General features: G+C 40.4%; 1 protein-coding gene across 1 annotated transcript in view; it reads left to right on the top strand.

The window, feature by feature from the left end:
- Nucleotides 1-19,786, top strand: part of LOC134738018 (uncharacterized) — a 48,955-nt gene extending 29,169 nt beyond the window's left edge. The window contains exon 5 of the mRNA XM_063650668.1: nucleotides 19,571-19,786. Coding sequence (XP_063506738.1) covers nucleotides 19,571-19,677 — 107 coding nt within the window. The 3' untranslated portion in view covers nucleotides 19,678-19,786. The remainder of the gene's footprint in view (nucleotides 1-19,570) is intronic.
- The last annotated feature ends 1,422 nt before the right edge of the window (nucleotides 19,787-21,208 follow it).

Genomic DNA, 21,208 nt, shown 5'->3' with positions numbered 1-21,208 from the left:
GTGCTACTGTGGAGACCCAGGCAACCTGAGAGTAGTCCTGACAGTCAGACCTCCAGGGTGGAAACGGGAAGGGCTACAGAGAAAGGTCAGGATTTAACAGGGAAATGGAAGAGGGCAAGAACGGGGGTCAGGAAGTATCTATGCATTTTGATATGAAATTAAGAAGTTCATTTAAAATATATAACCAAGGCCCGTGACACTTTTTGTAACAAGATTCTAGCTTATCTTCCCGCTAGATCTTGTTGGACTTTTTTCAAATTGTATCTGATTGTGTTTTTCAAACTAGGCCAGGAAGGCCCCTCAACTTCTAAAATACAAAAATTCTTTCTGCTCCTCTTTTCAAATCTCAGATTCTGGACACACCCAGCAATTCCATGTGCCTTTTTACTCCCTTAATCCTGTTAACTTTTTGTCTCTTCTTAGCAATGACTTCCTTTCATTTTAGAGAAGGTTCTGCTGGTAACATACTCACTATATAAGCCAGGAGAGAGAAAGAACTTGAAAGAGGAACACATTTTTCTTCTTTTTTTTTTTTTCAAAAAAGGTAAGGGGAAAAAACAAAGGAAGTGGAGAAATATACTACTCAATACAGTTGTCAAACAAATTTCTTGGAACCATGGCCCACAAGAATACCTATCTTAACTGCATTGCACTAGAAACCATATTTTCATATTCCTTTTGTGATAATTCTAAGATAATGAATTAGATGTTAGCCATTGTTTTCCAGAATAGAATTTCTGGAGTTACTGGTAGTTCAGGGAATTTTAGTCACAAGATATATATTTTCTGTAGCTTTGTGTGTGTGTATATGTGTGTATGCATATATACTTATATACATGCACATATATACACATACAAACATACATGTGCTATAGCTTTTGAATGGAGATACATGTGTGTGTACACACACACACACATTCATTCATTTATATCATACGGCTTCTCTGAAGAGCAACAGAAGAAAAATGCAGGAAATATAAAGGCAACCTGGGGTCAGTCCTATGCAGTGAGCTCTTTGAGGTCTCCATCAGAAATAAAAGATTTCAGTCTTTTTTGGCTGGGCACCGTGGCTCACGCCTGTAATCCTAACACCTTGGGAGGCCAAGGTGGGAGGATTAACAAAAAATACAAAAATTAGCCGGGGGTGGTGGTGGGAGCCTGTAGTCCCAGCTACCTGGGAGGCTAAGATGGGAGGATCACCTGAGCCAGGGAGATGGAGGCTGTGGTGAGCCATGATCGCACCACTGCACACCAGCCTGGGTGACAGAGTGAAACCCTGTCCTAAAAAAAATCAATCTTTTCATAGTTATTCAAATTAAAACAACAAAATAGAGATGTGAAGACTTGGCTCAGGAAGATTCAGTCATCTCAACAGTCACTGTAAAGAACTGCCATCGGACTCCTTTTGACTCTAAATGGCAAAGGATACCAACACTGTTCTTCCTAGGAAGATAATCTATAGTTAAAATAGGCACATTGCATAGCTCTGTGTATCTACAGTGTTGTAATTGTCTAACAGAGTGGAGATACTAAATGTACTCAGTGCATAAAACACATTTTATTTAAAATAGAGAAGAAATTCTTGAGGGAACAATAAAATCAAGGATGTTACAGTAATTTCATGAGCCATCCAGATATAATTACCAACAAATAAAAATAAAATATTTCATAATGCTCTTTTATTTAAATATTGGCTTATAAGGCGTTGTTCTGTTATTTTCTTTGGTTAAAACAAAGTTTTTAAAATCAATATCTCATACTTGTTAGTATGTATTAGTAGGAAACCTTTATAATAAAGTAATTTTATGTGCAAAAACTGCCTAGTTTCCAACTCTGGGGCATTCCGAGAGCACAAACCTCAGGGGCATCATTGTGGCCCAAAGAACCTGGGGATTGAGTTGACGGGGCTTTACCCAAGAGGGCCTAAAACAACACAGTTAAAGATGGAGAAACAGGCCGGGTACGGTGGCCTCCCACTTTGGGAGGCCAAGGTGGACAGATCACCTGAGATCAGGAGTTCAAGATCAGCCTGACCAACATGGAGAAATCCAATCTCTACTGAAAGTACAAAATTAGCCAGGTGTGGTGGCACATGCCTGTAATCCCAGGTACTCAGGAGGCTGAGGCAGGAGAATCGCTTGAACCCGGGGGGCAGAGGTTGCAGTGAGCCGAGATCATGCCATTGCACTCCAGCCTGGGCAATAAGAGCCAGACTCCGTCTCAAAAAAAAAAAAAAAAAAAAAAGATGGAGAAACAGAAGCCCAGGGTTCAGCTGTTAAGATAGGCCTGGCAAGGGACAGTCAATAATGGGAGAACAGTAGGGGTTAGAACCTAGACACTGAGAATAAGATAAAACAAGGCTCCACAAGGCCTGAATCAACTAGAACTAAGTTTAAAACTAAAGGTATGGATGAGAAGATGTGCAAGAATATTCCTTGTCCCTCTTAAATTAGCAATTTAATTTACACTGAGAAATGTATGGCCATAAGGGACCAAAATAATAATAATAATAATAATGTTGACATGATTGGCCTATTTTCTTTCTTTTTTTTTTTTTGAGATGGAGTCTCACACTGTCACCCAGGTGGTGTGCAGTGGTGCGATCTCGGCTCACCGTAACCTCTGCCTCTCAGGTTCAAGCAATTCTCCTACCTCAGTCTCCCAAGCTAGGATTACAGGCGCCCACCACCACGCCCAGCTAATTTTTTTTATTTTTAGTAGAGACGGGGTTTCACCAGGTTAGTCAGGCTGGTCTCGAACTCCTGACCTCAGGTGATCCACCCGCCCCAGCCTCCGAAAGTGCTGGGATTACAGGCATGAGCTACTGCATCCGGATTGGCCGATTTCCGTCTCAAATTCTAGACATGTGGTATGACAGCTCTTAATCACAAGCTATTTTATGGGTTTACCTGAGAAAGCACTGTTACAGAGACTAGAAATACCCAAAGAAATACTGCATCCTCTCCACAGACCTACATGGGAATCAGAAGGTGGACTGCTGAACAACAGATCAGCACAAGAAGTTCAAAGAATGAAGTTGCAATGTCATTAGGCTATGATAAGCTTAGGGATCCATCTGACTATTGGAGTGTCTTATTCCCATACAGCATCTATATTAGGGCTAGATTTGCCACTGGGGCCCGAAATGCTGGCAGTCCTGTGGTATTCAGAGCCGTAAAAAAAGAGAGAATCAAAAAGACTAGGAGTTCATTTCGACAGCCTTGGCAATGTATAGGATTTTGTGATTTTCTTTTGTAAATTGGAGATTCTTTTTTTCATGCATAAAACATTTTTCATAGAACCGTAAAAAGCTCCCAGACCCTTGGTGTGGGGTCTATACTATTCAATGGATAAACTGGCCCTGTCTGTCATAGCCTCAAGATGTAGGAACCAGCATTCCTGATAGAATTAAGGGAGTTAGACGTGCTAGTTACTGGGAATAAGCCACGATGGAAGCTCCATGGGAGCAGAAACAAAACTGTATCCCCAGCACCTACAAAGGGCCTGGTTCCTAGTAGGGAAAGGTAAATATTTGAAAATGAATGAACAAATTACTAGATAAACCAGAAAGTGAAAATAGAAGGGAGATGAGATAACTAGATTTAAGTAAACAAAACCTCAAGAGATCAGAATTCAAGAAATTATATCAAGTATAAAAGGCTCTAGCAGGCCGGACGTGGTGGCCCACGCCTGTAATCCCAGCACTTTGGGAGGCCGAGGCAGGTGGATCAAGTTCAAGACCGGCCTGAAAAACCTGGTGAAACCCCGTCTCTACTAAAAATACAAAAACTTAGCTGGGCATGCTGGAAGGTGCCTGTAATCCAGCTACTTGGGAAAATGAGGCAGAGGAATCACTTGAACCCGGGAGGTGGAGGTTGTAGTGAGCCAAGATCACACCATTGCACTCCAGCCTGGCTGACAGAGTGAGATTCCACCTCCCCCCTGCCACAAAAAAAAAAAAGCCTCTAGCATCTTGGAACCAGAATACAGGTCTAATCTTTCACAGTTCCTGCTGACCTAGGGTAGCATCACATTTCTAGACATTTCCCCAATATATTATTGTGAAAATTTGCAAACATAGAGCAAAGTTGAAAAAATTTTATAGTGAACAGCATATACCTACCATGTAGACTACCACTAATATTTCACTATAGTTGGTTTATCACATGTCTGTACCTTTCTCTAAGTATTCGTCAATCCCTGTTTTTTTTTTTTTTTTTTTTTTGGACGCATTTAAAAGTAAATTGTAGACTTCTGCCTAAATAACTCAGCATGTATATCATTGACTAGGTTAAATATTTGTTGACTTTTTTCTTTTGAAGTAAAATACGTATACAATGAAATGTATGAATCTTATGTGCTTGTGTATAAATCTCCAAGTTTTAATAATAATAAATGCCTATACTTTTGTATCCCAAATTGCTATCGAGACATAGAACATTACTATCATTTCAGAAATTTCCTTTTTTTTTTTAAATTGAGATGGAGTCTTGTTCTGTCACCCAGGCTGGAGTACGGTGGCACAATCTCGGCTCACTGCAGCCTCAACCTCGGGCTCAAGCAGTCCTCCTGCCTCAGCCTCCAGAGTAGCTTTTTTGTAGAGACAGGGTTTCACAATGTTGCCCAGGCTGGTCCTGAACTCCTGGGCTCCAGCAATCTGCCCACCTCTACCTCCCAAAGTGCTAGGATTATAGGACTGAGCCACCGCGCTCGGCCCCATAATTTTTTTTTTTGAGATGGAGTTTTGCTCTTGTCGCCCAGGCTGGAGTGCAATGGCTTGATCTTGGCTCACTGCAACCTCCGCCTCCTGGGTTCAAGTGATTCTCCTGCCTCAGCTTTCCAAGTAGCTGGGATTACAGGCATGCGTGCCACACCTGGCTAATTTTGTATTTTTAGTAGAGACGGAGTTTCTCCATGTTGGTCAGGCTGGTCTTGAACTCCCGACCTCAGATGATCCGCCCACCTCAGCCTCCCAAAGTGCTGCAATTACAGGCATGAGCCACCACGCCCAGCCAATAGGCCCCATAATTTTTTTAAGTCTTTTTTTTTTTTTTTTTTTATTGCTGGGGGTACAGGACAAAGACAATAAAAATGTTGAAACTTCAATATATTCTGATTACAGCTTAAAATAGCTCGGGACAACTTGCAGGAGGTGTTACATAGGGGGAGCTATCATTGTGGGAGGTGTTATACATCATCTTAAGAAATTATCTCAGGCCAAGCACAGTGGCTCACGCCTTTACTCTGGGAGGCCGAGGTAGGAGGATTGCTTGAAGCTAGGAATTCGAGACCAGCCTGGGAGACATGGCGAAACCCCGTCTCTACCAAAAATACAAAAATTACCCCACCATGGTGGTGCATGGCTGTGGTCCCAGCTACCTGGGAGGCTTAGGTGGGAGGATGGTTTGAGCCTGGGAGGCAGAGGTTGCAGTGAGCTGAGATTGTCCCATTGCACTCCAGCCTGGGTAACACAGCCAGACCCTGTCTCAAAAAAAAAAAAGATCTCAAGTAATGAGATCTAGGAGAATGATTACTTGCTTACTTGCTATTCTCAAACTTCAGTCTCCAGTTAAAGAAACGGCAAACATAAACATAGAGACTCAGCAAACCTCTTTCCTGTTTCACATGCAACCTCCATTGACAGACACTCAGAAGGAACAGTGCTCACTGACACCCCCACCTTCTGTCCTATAACTCAAATGGCCTAGGGGCCTGGGACTGCTGGCCTCCAGACTGCTCTGGGGAGCTTTCTGTACTTTTTCTAATACCTATGCAAATTCAGTTCTTAAAACCAACAAGCCAATAAGTCTTTGTTCCCCTCAAATTATGTTTGAAGCAATTCAAAATGCTTTCTAAGTATATATCTTAATAAAATAAAATTTATATTACCAGATTGGATCTTTATATAATGAGCAGTTTTTTGTTTGTTGTTGTCATTGTTGTTGTTGTTGTTGTTTTTAATTGAGATGGAGTCTCGCTCTGTCGCCCAGGCTGGAGTGCAATGGTGCAATTTCAGCTCACTGCAACCTCTGCCTCCTGGTTTCAAGCGATTTTTCATGCCTCAGCCTCCCAAGTAGCTGGGATTACAGATGCCTGCCACCATGCCCATCTAAGTTTTTTTGTTTGTTTGTTTGTTTTTGAGACGGAGTCTCACTCTGTCGCCCAGGCTGGAGTGCAGTGGCGTGATCTCGGCTCACTGCAAGTTCTGCCTCCCGGGTTCACGACATTCTCCTGCCTCTGCCTCCCGAGTAGCTGGGACTACAGGCACCCACCACCATGCCCGGCTAATTTTTTGTATTTTTAACAGAGACGGGGTTTCACTGTGTTAGCCGGGATGGTTTCGATCTCCTGACCTCATGGTCCGCCCACCTCGGCCTCCCAAAGTGCTGGGATTACAGGCGTGAGCTACCGTGCCCAGCCTGTTTTGTATTTTTTTTTAGTAGAGATGGGGTTTCACCATGTTGCCCAGGCTGGTCTTGAACTGCTGACCTCAGGTGATCCACCCACCTCGGCCTCCCAAAGTGCTGAGATTACAGGCGTGCACCACCGCGCCCAGCCAATGAGCAGTTTTCTATGCAACATTTCAGATGCAGCTTCTGGCTTTAGAACATGGAACTTCAGTCTTATCTGTACAGTACCTGGACATTGTGATATCATTTTAAAATACCATATTAAAATACACTTTTAAAACTTTTATTATGGAAATTTTCAATCACACACAAAAATAGAATAATCAATCCTCCTGTACCCATCACCCAGCCCCAACAATGATCTTCTTAGGAAAATGCATTTTAAGATTCACCCATGTTTTTGTATGAATCAATAATCTGTTCTTGTTTATTGCTGAGTAGTATTCCACTATATGGATTATCACAATTTATCATTTTTGATTGCTCATTTTGGGAAAATTATGTATAAGTAGTCATATACATGTTTTTGTATAAATGTAAGCTTTCATTTCACTTGGATAAATACCTAGAAGTGAGATTGCTGGGTCACATAAGTATATGCTTAACTTTATAAGAAACTGCCAAATTTGTTTTTCCAAAGTGGCTGTACCATTTTGTATTTCCACCAGCAATGAATGACTGTTACTCCACATCAAGGCCAATATTTTGTATTCAGTTCTTTATTTTAGCCATTGTAATAGGTGCATAGTGGTATCCCATTGTGGTTTTAATTTGCATATCCTTCATGACTAATGATGTTGAATATCTTTCCCTATGTTTATTTGCCATCTATACATCTTCTTTGGGGAAGACAGATATTTGCACAGTTTTAAGTTTAATTATTTGTTTCATTATTGTTATGGTTAAAGAGTTCTTTATATATTCTGGATACAAACTCTTTATTGGATATGTGATTTGCAAATATTTTCTCCTTGTCTATGGCTTGTATTTTCATTCTCTTCACAGATTTTTATACAAAGCAAAAGTCTTTTTTTTTTTTTTTTTGAGACATAGTCTCGCACTTTCGCCCAGGCTGGAGTGCAATGGTGCAATCTTGGCTCACTGCAAACTCCGCTTCCTGGGTTCAAGTGATTCTCCTGCTTCAGCCTCCCAAGTAGCTAGGATTACAGGCACCCGCCACCATGCCCAGCTAATTTTTGTATTTTTAGTAGAGATGGTGTTTCACCATGTTGGCCAGGCTGGTCTTGAACTACTGACCTCGTGATCCACCCGCCTCAGCCTCCCAAAGTGCTGGGATTACAGACATGAGCCACCATGCTCAGCCCACAAAAGTCTTTAATTTTCGTAAAACTCAATTTCTCATTTTTTTCTTTGATGGATTGTGCTTTTAGTGTCATATTTAAATACTCATAGTTGGCCGGGCATGGTGGCTCACGCCTGTAATCCCAGCACTTTGGGAGGCCAAGGAGGGTGGATCACCTGAGGTCAGGAGTTCGAGACTAGCCTGGGCAACATGGTGAAACCCTGTCTCTACTAAAAATACAAAAATTGGCTGGGCCTGGTGGCGCATGCCTGTAATCTCAGCCTCTTGGGAGGCTCAGGCAGGAGAATCGCTTTAACCCGGGAAGCGGAGGTTGCAGTGAGCCGAGAGCATACCATTGCACTCTAGCCTGAGTGACTAGAGCGAAACTCCATCTCAAACAAACAAACAAACCTCATAGTCAAACTCAAGGTCTCTTACACTTTCTCCTAGACGTTTTATAGTTTTATATTTTATATTTAGGTCTATAAACCACTTTGAAATAATTTTTGTATAAGGTATGAAGTATGTGTTGAAGTTCCTTTTTTGCATATGGATGAAGAATCATTCTAGCACCATTTGTTGAAAAAACTGTTCCTTCTCTATTGAATTGCCTTTGAACTTTTGTCAAAAATCTGTTGACTATATTTGTGTAAGTTTAATTTGGGCTGTTTATTCTGTTTAATGTTTATACGTGTCTATTCTTTCAACAATACCATGCTGTCTTGATTACTATAGCTTTACAGTAAGCCTTAAAGTAGTATGGGTCCTCCAACTTAGTTCTTTTGTTGTTGTTTTATTTAAAAAAAAACAAAAATTGGGCCAGGTGCATTGGCTCATGCCTGTAATCCCAGCAGTTTGGGAGGCCAAGGTGGGCGGATCGCTTAAGGGCAGGAGTTTGAGACCAGCCTGGCCAACATGGTGAAACGCCCTCTCTACTAAAAATACAAAAATTACCCAAGTGTGGTGGTGGGTGCCTGTAATCCCAGCTACTTGGGAGGCTGAGGCAGGAGAATCACTTGAACCCGGGAGGCAGAGGTTGCAGTGAGCCGAGATTGCACCACTGCACTCCCGTCTGAGCAACAAAGGGAGACTGTCTCAAAAAAAAAAACGAACAACAACAAAAAGAAACAAGAAACCAAAAACAAAAAAAATTGGCTCCTGTAGTTTAATTACCTTTTCCATTTTATTTATTTATTTATTTATTTATTTTTAATTTTTTTTTTTTAAATAGAGACAGGATCTCTCTATGTTGCTGCCCAGGCTGGTCTCAAACTCTTGGGCTCAAGTGATCTGCCCACCTTGGCTTCCCAAAGTGCTGGGATTATAGGTGTAAGCCACCATGCCCAGCCTCCATATAAATTTTGAATCAATTTGTCAGTATCTAAAAATGTGCCTGAGATTTCCTTGAGATTGTGCTGTTTGTGGGAGAATGACGTCTTATTGAGCCTTCCAAGCCATATAGACATTTTATGTGTACATTAATTTAGATCTTCTTTATTTCATCAATGTTTTGTAGGTTTCAGCATATGGATGCTGTACATATGCCTTAAATTTATACCTAAGTTCTTAATTGTTAGTTGAGCTATTTTAAATGGTGCTGTCTTTTAAATTTCAAATTCTAATTTTTCATTGCTGTTATACAGGAATATATGATTGACTCTTTTAAATTAACCTTGCATCCATCCTGTGACCTTGCTAAACTTGTATTAATCCAACAGTTTTATTGTAGATTCTTTAGGAATTTCTTCATAGATAATCATGCTGTCTGCAAATAGAGACCATTTTGTTTCTTCCTTTCCAATCTGTATGCCTTTTATTTCTTTTTCTTGCCTTTCGCCATTAAGTATGATATTAGCAGTAGTTTTTTTTGTAGATGCCACTTAGATTAAGGAAGTGACCTTATATTCTTAGTTTCTAAGAAGTTTTTTATGGAGTTTTTTGTTTGATTGGTTTAATCATGAATGGATGATGAATTTTGTCAAATACTTTTTCTATACCTAATAAGAGCATTCTTTTTTCTTTTCATCTATTCTATCGATGAATTATATCAATCGATTTTCAGATGTTGAACCACCTTTAAATTCCTGGTATAAACTTCATTTTTTTTTTTTTTTTTTGAGATGGAGTCTCACTCTGTCGCTAGGCTGGAGTGCAATGGCGTGCTCTTGGCTCACTGCAACCTCCACCTGCCGGGTTCAAGCAATTCTCCTGCCTCAGCCTCCTGAATAGCTGGGACTACAGGTGCACGCCACCACGCCCAGCTAATTTTTGTATTTTTAGTAGAGATGGGGTTTCACCATATTGGCCAGGCTGGTCCCAAACTCCTGACCTCTTGATCCACCCACCTCAGCCTCCCAAAGTGCTGGGATTACAGGCATGAGCCACCGCACTCGACCCTCATTTGGTCCTTAATTAATAAACTTTAGTTTTTAGATCAGTTTTAGGTTTATAGCCAAATTGAGCAGAAAATACAGAGAGTTCCCATATACCCTGTTCCCCCACAACACAACCTCCCCAACCATCAGCATCCCATACCATAATGGTACACTTGTTACAACTGATGGCCCTACAATTACACATCATTATCACCCAAAGTCCATACTTTACATTAGTGTTCATTCTTGGTGTTATACTTTCTATGAATTTTGACAAATGTATAATAACATATTCACCATTGCACTATTATACAGCATAGTTTCACTGCCCTAAAAAAGTCCCGTGTTTCACCTATTCATACCTCCCTTTCTCCCAACCCCTGACAACCACTGATCTTTTTATTGTCTCCATAGTTGTGTCTTTTCCAGAATGTCATATAGTTGGTGTCATACAGTATGCAGCCTTTTAGATCAGCTTATTTCACTCACTGATAAGCATTTGTTTCTTCCATGTCTTTTTATGGCTTGACATCTCATTTCTTTTTACTGCTGAATAATATTCCATTGTCTAGATATACCTCAGTTTATTTATCATTCACTTACTGAGGGACATCTTGGTTGCTTCCAACTTTTGGCGACTATGAATAAAGCTTCTATGTACATCCATGTGCAGGTTTTTGTGTGGACACAAATTTTCAGTTTATTTGGGTAAATAATAAGGCATGCATTGCTGGATTGTATGGTAAAAGTATGTTTAGTTTTATAAGAAGCTGCTGTCTTCTGAGGTAGCTGTACCATTTTGTATTCCCATCAGCAAGGATTAATATTCCTGTTGCTCCATATCCTTGCCAATGTTTGGTATTGTCAGTGTTTTGGATTTTAGTTATTCTAATACATGTGTAGTGATAGCCCATTGTTTTAATTTGCAATTCTCTAATGATGTAATATGTTTAAATCTTTTCATATGTTTACTTGCTATCTGTATATCTTCTTTGATTAGGGGTCTGTTCAGGTCTTTTGCCCATTTTTTAATTGGGCTGCTCATTTTCTTATTGTTGAGTTTTAAGATTTCTTTGTGTATTTTGGATAAGAGTCCTTTATCAGATGGTTCTTTTGCAAATATTTTCTCCCAGTCTGTGGCTTCTCTTCTCATTCTCTTGACGTTGTCTTTTGCAGAGCAGAGGTTTTAATTTTGTTGAAGTTCAGCTTATCAATTGTTTCTTTCATGAACTGTAATTTTGGTATTGGATCTAAAAAGTTATCACCAGCCGGGCGCGGTGGCTCATGCCTGTAAATCCCAGCACTTTGGGAGGCCAAGGCGGGCAGATCATGAGGTCAGGAGATCGAGACCATCCTGGCTAACACGGTGAAACCCCATCTCTACTAAAAATGCAAAAAAAAAATTAGCCGGGCGTGGTGGCGGGTGCCTGTAGTCCCAGCTACTCGGGAGGCTGAGGCAGGAGAATGGCGTGAACCCGGGAGGCAGAGCTTGCAGTGAGCTGAGATTGCACCACTGCACTCCAGCCTGGGCAACAAAGTGAGACTCTGTCTCAAAAAAAAAAAAAAAAATTATCACCATACCCATATGTGTTAGTCTGTTTTGTGTTGCCCTGAAGGAATATGTAAGGCTGAATAATTTATAAAGAAAACAGGTTTATTTGGCTCACAGTTCCACAGGCTATACAAGAAGTGTAGTGCCAGCATCTGCTTCTGGTGAAACCTCAGGAAGTTTACAATCATGGCAGAAGGCAAAAGGGGAGCTAGTGTATCACATGGTGAGAGAGGGAGCAAGAGAGAGGAGAGGAAGTGCCGGGCTCTTTTAAAACTAGCTTTTGCATGAACGAATAGAGTGAGAACTCATGTATTATCTCAAGGAGGGCACCAAGCCATTCATGAGGAATCCACCCCCATGACCCAAATACCTCCCACCAGGTCCCACCTCCAACATTGGGGATCACATTTCAACATGAAATCTGGAGTGGATACACATCCAAACTGTATCAGCAAAGTCATCTAAGTTTTTCTCTGTTATTTTATAGGAGTTTTATGGTTTGCATTTTACATTTAGGTCTGTGATTCATTTTGAGTTAATTTTTGGGATGGGTTTAAGGTCCATGTTTAAATTTACTTTTTGCACATGGATGTCCAGTTGTTCCAGAACCATTTGTTGAGAAGACTATCTTTGCTCCATTGTATTGCCTTTTTTCCCTTGTCGAAGGTTAGTTGGCTCTGTTTATGTGGGTTTATTTCTGGGCTCTCTGTTCTGTTTCATTGATCTATTTCACGAATATCACACTGTCTTGATTACTGCAGCTTTCTATAAGTCTTTTTTTTTTTTTTTTAACTTGTTAGAAACCGGGTCTTTCTATGTTGCTCAGGCTGATCTTGAACTCCTGGGCTCAAATGATCCTCCTACCTCAGCCTTTTGAGTAGTCAGGATTATAGGTATGAGCCACCATGCCTGACCTCTAGTAACTCTAGTAAGTTGGGTACTATCAGTCCTCTAACTGTTCTCCTCCTTTATTGTTGAGTTGGCTATTCTGTGTCTTTGCCCCTTCACATAAACTTTCGAATCAGTTTATCAACATCAACTCCTGGGCTCAAGTGATCCTCCCACCTCAGCCTTTAGAGTAGTTGGGATTATAGGTGTGAGCCACCATGCCTGACCTCTAGTAAGTCTAGTAATTTGGGTACTATCAGTCCTCTAACTGTTCTCCTCCTTTATTGTTGAGTTAGCTATTCTGTGTCTTTGCCTCTTCACATAAACTTTAGAATTAGTTTATCAACATCCACAAAGTAACTTGACTGGATTTTGATTGGGATTGCATTGAATCTGTAGATCCAGTTCAGAACTGACATCTCAACAACACTGGGTCTTCCTATCCATGAACATGGACTATATCTCCATTTATTTAAGTCTTCTTTGATATTTTTCATCAGAGTTTTGTAGTTTTTCTTATATAGATCTTCCACATATTTTGTTAGATTTATACCTATTTCTTTTCCGAAGGATATAAATGGTATTGTGTTTTTAATTTCAAATTCTGCTTGTTCATTGCTTACAGTGTATCAGAAGGCAATTGGCTTTTGTACATTAACTTTGTATCCTACAACCCTGCTATAATTGCTTATTAGTTGAAGGAGGGTTGTTTGTTGATTCTTTTGGATTTCTACAATCATGTCATCTGCAAACAAAGATAATTTTACTTCTTCCTTCCCAATCTGTATGCCTTTTCTTTTTCTTGTGTTCTTGCATTAGCTAGGACTTCCAGTATGATGTTGAAAAGCAGTGGTGAGAAGGGACATATTTGCAATGTCACTGATAGTGTGAGAAAATCTTCAAGTTTCTCACCATGAAGTATAATGTTAGCTGTAGGTTTTTTGGTAGATGTTCTTCATCAAGTTGAGCAAGTTCATCTCTATTCTCAATTTATTGTGAGTTTTTCAAATCATGAAATGGTTTTTTTTGTCAAATGCTTTTTCTGCATCTATTTATATGACCATGTGATTTTTCTTCTTTAGCCTGTTGATGTGATGGATTACATTAATTGATTTTCAAATGTTGAACTAGCCTTGCCTACCTTGGATAAATTCCACTTGGCCATGGTGTGTAATTCTTTCTTTACATCGTTGGATTCAACTTGCTAGTATTTTGTTCAGGATTTTTGAATCTCTGTTCATGACAGATATTACTCTATTGTTTTCTTTTCTTGTATTTTTTTTTTTCTGAGACAAGGACTCACTCTGTTGCCTAAACTAGAGTGCAGTGTCATGATCATAGCTCCCTGCAGCCTTGATCTCCTGGACTCAAGTGATCCTCCCACTTCAGCTTTCCAAGTAGCTGGGACTAGAGTTGTGTGCCACCACACCAGCTACTTTTTTTTTTTAAAGTAGAGATGAGGTCTTGCTATGTTGCCCAAGCTGGTCTTGAACTCCTGAACTCAAGTGATCCTCCCACTGTAGCCTCCCAAATTGTGGGATTACAGGTGTGAGCCACTGCACCTGGCTCTTGTAATGTCTTTGTCTAATTTGAATATTAGAGTAATGCCAGCCTCATAGAATGATTTAGGAAGTATCCCCTCTGCTTCTGTCTTCTGGAACAGATTGTATAGGATTGGTATAATTTCTTCCTTAAATGTTTGGTAGAATTCACTAATGAATCCATTTGAGTCTGCTGGTTTCTGTTTTGGAAGTTTATTAATTATTAATCCAATTTCTTTAATCAATATAGGTTTACTAAAAGTATTGATTTCTTTTTGTGTTAATTTTGGCAGATTGTGTCTTTTAAGTAATTAGTCCATTTCATCTAGGTTATCAAATGTGGGGGCATAGAGTTATTCATAATATTCCTTTATTATTCTTTTAGTGTCCATGGGATCTGTAGTGATGCTTCTCTTTCACTTCTGATATTAGTAATTGTGTCTTCTCTTTCTCTTAGTAAGCCTGGCTAGAGGTTTATTAACTTTATTGATTTTTTTTAAACTAGATTTTGGTTTTGTTATTTTTCTCTATTGGTTTTCTGCTTCCAGTTTCATTGATTTCTGCTATAATTTTTATTTATTTTATTCTGCTTATTTGGATTTAATTTGCTCTTCTTTTTCTAGTTTCCTAAGGCAGAATATTGGATTAATTATTTTACCTTTTTCTTCGATGGCATGGTGGAGATGGTTGGTGTTGTATGAACTCAGATTCATGACAATTGAAGAAAGTTGCACCTTGGCCTTCTCTGAGCTAAAACTGAAAGCTGGATTAATGATTTTAAATCTTCTTTTCTAATATATGTATTCAATACTATAAATTTCTAAGCACTGCTTTTGCTGTATCTTAGACATTTTGATAAGTTATATTTTCATTTATTTCAAATATTTTTAACTCTCTTCATCAGACTTTTTCTTTGACTCATGTATTACTTAGAAGTATGTTGTTTAATCTGGGAGGCCAAGACAAGTGAATCACGAGGTCAGGAGATCAAGACCATCCTGGCTAACACGGTGAAACCCCGTCTCTACTAAAAAATACAAAAAAATTAGCCAGGCATGGTGGCAGGCACCTGTAGTCCCAGCTACTGAGGAGGCTGAGGCAGGAGAATGACGTGAACCCAGGAGGTGGAGCTTGCAGTGAGCCAAGATCGCACCACTGCACTCCAGCCTGGGTGACAGCACGAGACTCCGTCACAAAAAAAAAAAAAAAAAAAAGAAGTATGTTGTTTAATCTCCAGGTATTTGTGATTCTCAGGTATCTTTCTGATATCAATTTCTAGTTTAATTTCATGAGGTCTGAAAGCAGACACTATATGATTTCTTTTATATTTGTTAAGGTGTGTTTTATGGCCCAGAATGTGATCTGTCTTGGTGAATGCTCCATGTGATCTTGAGAATTGTAATCTGCTGCCTGCTGCTGGATGAAATATTCTATAGATGTCAATTATATACAGTTGATTGATAGTGTTGTTGAATTTAACTATGTCCTTACTGGTTTTCTGCCTGCTGACTGTGTCCATTTCTGATAGAGGAGTGTTAAAGTCTCCAACTATAATAGTAGATTCACCCAGGTCTTCTTGCAGTTCTATCAGTTTTTCCCTTACATATTTGGATGCCCTGTTGTTAGGTGAATACACATTAAAAATTATTGTGTCAGCGGGGTGCAGCAGCTCATGCCTGTAATCCTAGCACTTTGGGAGGCTGAGGTGGGCAGATCACCCGAGGTCAGAAGTTCGAGACCAGCCTGGCCAACATGGTGAAACCCAATTTCTACTAAAAACTACAAAAAATTAGCCAGGTGTGGTGGCAGGCGCCTGTAATCCCAGCTACTCAGGAGGCTGATACAGAATTGCTTGAACCCTGGAGGCAGAGGTTGCAGTGAGCCGAGATTGTGCCATTATACCATTGTACTCCAGCCTGGGTGACAGAGAAAAATTCCATCTCAAAAAAAGAAAAAAAGAATGATTATGTCTTCTTGGGGTATTGAATGCTGTTTCATTATGTAATTTCCCTCCTTATCCCTGATACCTGTCCTTGCTCTGAAGTTTGCTCTGCCTGAAATTCTGAAATTAATATAGCTACTTCCACTTTCTCTTTCTTTCCCTTTGTTTTTTTTTTTTTTTTTTTTTTTTTTTTTGAGAAGGAGTCTCGCTCTTTTACCCAGGCTGGAGTGCAATGGCATGATCTTGGCTCACTGTGGCCTCCGCCTCCCAGGTTCATGCAATTCTTCTGCCTCAGCCTTCTGAATAGCTGGGATTACAGGTGCATGCCACCACGCCTGGATAATTTTTGTATTTTTAGTAGAGATGGGGTTTCACCATGTTAGCCAGGCTGGTCTCAAACTCCTGACCTCATAACCTGCCCACCTTGGCCTCCCAAAGTGTTGAGATTACAGGCGTGAGCCACTGTGCCTGGGATAAAATGTGTTTCTTGTAGACAACATATAGTTAGGTATTGTTTTTAGATCTACTCAATCTTTGTCTTAGTAAAATTTAGGTCATTAACATTTACAGTCATTATAGATATAGTTGGATTAATATATCATATTTGTTACTGCTTTCTGTTTGTTGCCCTTGTTTTTTATTCCTGTTTTTGTTTTCCACTGTTTTTCTGCCTTTTGTGGTTTTAATTGAGCACTTTATATGATTCCATGTTCTCTTCCTTCCTGGCATATCACTTATACTTCTTTTTTTACTTTCTTTAGTGGTTGCCCTAGAGTTTGCAGTACACATTTATAATTAATGCAAGTCCACTTTCAAATAGCACTGTACTACATCATGGGTGGTGTATCTTGTAATAATAAAATATCATTAATTCATCCCTCCTGTTTCTTGTATCACTGCTACAAAACATCACTTTAAAAAATTAAAGAAGATACAAATAAATGGAAAGACATCCCATGTTCATGGATTGGAAGGCTTAATATTGTTAAAATAACAATACTACCCAAAGTGATCTATAAATTAAATGCAATTCCCATCAAAATTCCAATGGCTTTTTGTTTTTGCAGAAAAAATTTAAAAACCCTAAAATGCATATAAAATCTCAAAGAATCCCATATAGCCAAAAAAATTTTTAGGAAGAAAAACAAAGCTGGAGGTCTCATACTTCCTATTTTGAAACATATCACAAAGCTACAGTAATCAAAATAGTATTATATTGACATAAAGACAGACACACAGACCAATGGAACAGAAGAGTGAGCCCAGAAATAAGCCCTCACATATATTGTCAGATGATATTTGACGAGGGTGCCAAGGCCACAAAATGGGGGAGAGACTAGTCTCTTCAACAAATGATGTTGGGAAAACTGATTACGTCCAAATTTTTAAAAATGACTTTACACCATGTACAAAAATTAACTCAAAATGTGTTAAAGGCCTGAACATAAGACCTGAAACCATAAAACTCCTAGGAGAGACAATGAAATGGTTTTGCTCCCAACCTCTCTGGTCATATTAGTCAGAGTGGCTGATGGAGTGGCATGCTCATGTAAAAACTCAAGTTTGGTCAAGAACATATTGGGCTAAGGGGTGTATTTTTCCAACAGGCAATCTGTCATCAGCCTTGAGTATCCCCGTATGTTTTTGCTGGGCATACCAGGAATGCAAAGCCCTGACCATTCTTTACCAGGGCCATTTCTCAAGATTGTGTTTGCAGCAAGCAAACCTGAAGGATGGGGTAATATCTCCCCGAAACAGCAGGCTGGCTTCCACTTGCCTTAAAAACAATGAATACCCCCAAACTCAGTGTTTCTTTACTCTAATGCGACCAACTACATTCTAAGGCATCCATCATGAGCCCTTTGTGTCACTTCCAATAAGCCTTGTGGGGCATGGAGACTGACACAAACAAATACGAAGTTCTGAATACTACTTTTGCTGTGGGCAATAAAATCCTTTGTCTCTGACTCAGGAATCTTCTGTCTCCTGCCAGCATCCATGAAACCAAAACAGGCTAACTTGTTAGTTTATAAGTGGGGCAAAATCCCAGGCCTTGCACAGCTCTTGACAGTCCCACATTCTGTATTTAGCTGACTGCACTCTAACAGAGTTATTTAACTTGTTCTTTACCCCCATATTTTTTTATAGACAATAAATTCAGAAATTTCATCAGATTCACGTTCAGCTTTTAAGGCAGGAATACCTTGCAAGTGGTGCTGTTTTCTTATTGCATCACATTAGGAGACATAATGTCAGGTTTTCCACTTTTAGTGATACTAGGCTTATTCAGGTTATAGTTTTACCATACATTAATGATCCATTATTTCATTAGTTCCTTTAACCACTAGAATTCTTCAGTAATAGAGAACTTTCTATCATCAACTTTGTTGCCCTAAAATCACTTCAGCCCTTCAATCTAGGCAGCAGGGCACTCTTCCCTGGGTTCCTTGTTCCAGGGGACCCTGCATTTTGGGGTATCTTCCTCACAATTTTCTGAGTCTCCCTCTGATCCCTGGGACTGACAAGGGCTATCAGAGCCATCCAGGTGAGGTGCCCCCATTCCATACTGGGACCTCTGTGTGTTCTAGTTTCTGCTTTTTCCTTTTGGGGTATTCTACAACCCTCTATCCCATACTTGGGATGGACCAGATGCCCTGAGAAGATACAAAAATCAGAGCTGGAATCCAAAAAGGAGATCTGGAAAGTGAATTGCTCCTGTTGGCATAGTATTTCTTTCCAGAGATTGTGCAAGATTGGGTTGTCAAATGGTGATAATATGCTGATTTTTAACAACTCTTGGCTCTGGACTACCTGTGGTTCACTATCAACCCTTGAGCTTGAGCCATGTGTGTGGGTCTGTGTATCCTACAGCACCCCATGTACCTCATGTCACTGACACTCAGGGCAGTCACCCCACAACACACAGGTTCTGCACCTCATGTCAGGCAATCCTTCAGGAGTGGCAGTGCCTATCTCCCTTGAAGGCTTTTGAGACCATACCTCTACAATGTAAGTCAGCCCTTTTAATCAGTATCCTCTCCTGCTTCCTATTAACTTGGTGACATCATGATCTCCCTGGTTGATCTTAAGCTCTGCTGGCCAAATAATGGACATTCCTTGTGTAAAGAGGAGAGCCTCTTACCAGTCCTCCCTACCAGTGGTGGTGTGTGAAAGGTAGGGATGTGGTCAACATAGGAACATTCTAGGAATATAAAGTTTATAGTTTAAAGAGTTCAAGAGAAGACCTGGTCTTCTCTTGAAAAAATTTCCAAACAATAAATTTAGCATGACAAGAAAACAAAGTATTTTTCATTTTTTCCTGCATAATCTGGGTAAACCCTGTGTTTGTGGTCATGATCGCAGTACCATAACCTGTGAGAGAGTCATTAGAAGCCAGTATTCTTGGGCAGTATGATGAAGGATGTAGCCTAAGGAGTTTTGATGCAATCAGCATTAAATAAATGCAGGGCAAGAAGATCTATGTTGTTTCAATACATTAAGATAATGAAGAACCATGGTGGCATGTGAGTAATAACAGAATGCTACTTGTTTCTCACAGTGGGAGACATGAAACTAAACAGGAATGATACATTGACAATAAAGAACATGAAGAGATGGTTCCTGGACACTACAAGAAACGTGTGGTCCCAGCTACTCGAAGACTGAAGTGACAGGATCAGTTGAGCCCAGAAGGTCGATGCTACAGTGAGCCATGATCATGCCACTATACTCCAACCTAGGTGACAGAGCGAGACTCCATTTCAGGAAAAAAAAAAAAAAAAAAGGAAAGAAGGAAGGAAGGGAAGGAAAGGAAGGGAAGGAGGGAAGGTGGGAAGGAGGGAGGGAAGGAGGGAGGGAGGGAGGGGAAGAGGAGAAGGAGGAGAAGGAGAGGGAGGAGAGGAAAGAAGAAAGAAGAAGAAAGAGGAAGGAAGGAGGAGGAGGGAAGAGGAGGAGAAGGAAGAAGGAAAAGAAATGAGATGAAGGAGAAGAAAGAAGAAGAAAAAGGAGGAAGAAGAGGAAGAGGAAGAAGAAGCAGAAGCAGAAGCAGCAGCAGAAGCAGATGCAGAAGCAACAGCAGCAGAAGCAGCAGCTGAAGAAGCAGCAGAAGCAGCAGTAAGAAAGGGGGAGGAGGGGGAGGGGAATGGGGAAGAGGAGGAGGAGGAGAAGGCGGCAGCGGCAGCAAGAGGGGACTGGCCCCAGCAGCGTAGGAATCTTTAGATGGTTATTAAGAAATGGAATGAATAAAATGGAAATTGATGGGGTTGGCTGCACATGGTGGCTCACACCTGTAATCCCAGCAATTTGGGAGGCTGAGGTAGGAGGATCGTTTGAGCCTAGGAGTTCAAGACTAGCCTGGGCAACATAGTGAGACCCCCATCTGTAAAAAATAACAACAATAAAAAGGAAATTGATGGAGTTAAAACAAAGGTCTTAACGTAACACTACCCTGAAGGTTGGGTGAACCAAAGGGAGCCCCTTTTGGTCCTCCAACATTAAAGGGCCCCAAACCAGTTTGCTGTATTTCTCCCAGTTTGGAGAAATTTAAAAAGCTAAAAGGCAGAGGTTACAATGAAAAATCTGATCTGAATTTGCCTGGGGCAATAGTCGAGCAGACTAACCAAGATAAAGATTAACAAGAGGGCCAGGGTCCTTTGGGTCATCCCTTGGCTGGGTACCCAAAGACTTTTACACAAGAGAGGGTAAATGGTCTGGGGGTGGAGAAGAAAAGTTCCTGAAACTAAAACAGAAAAATGTAGGGGTTGATAGGACTATGAAAGTTGGTATATTTGAACACACTTCATGTGAAGTAGTTGCATTTTTTATCTGATTGTATCATGGGAATGAACATTGTATCTGTGTGGGGGACTGTTTTCCCTACCTGGTACTGTAAAAGAGAAGGCATGTAAATCCTCCCTTCAAGCAATATTAATTGGACATGCTAAGTTGGAACCAGGGAGACTACCAAGGCCCACACAGTGCAGAGTAGAAGCTGCAGTGCTGGTAGGGACAAATTCTCCACTTGATAACCCTCTATGGAGCATTTCCTGGAGCTTATGGCAAAAGCCTGTGTGCACCTCCCAGCAACAACCACTGGGACTTTGGACTAGAGAATTTCCACTTGAAGGGCATTTACTGACTCGCAACGAAACATTTACTGAAGCCACCACTCTGATACCTGAAATAGGCATGCTGTCTC

Source organism: Pongo pygmaeus, chromosome 14 (genome assembly GCF_028885625.2).
Source record: "Pongo pygmaeus isolate AG05252 chromosome 14, NHGRI_mPonPyg2-v2.0_pri, whole genome shotgun sequence".
NCBI classification, from domain to species: Eukaryota; Metazoa; Chordata; class Mammalia; order Primates; family Hominidae; genus Pongo; species Pongo pygmaeus.
The sequence above is the reverse complement of the archived record's forward strand: the minus strand, read 5'-3'. Positions and strand labels throughout refer to the sequence as shown.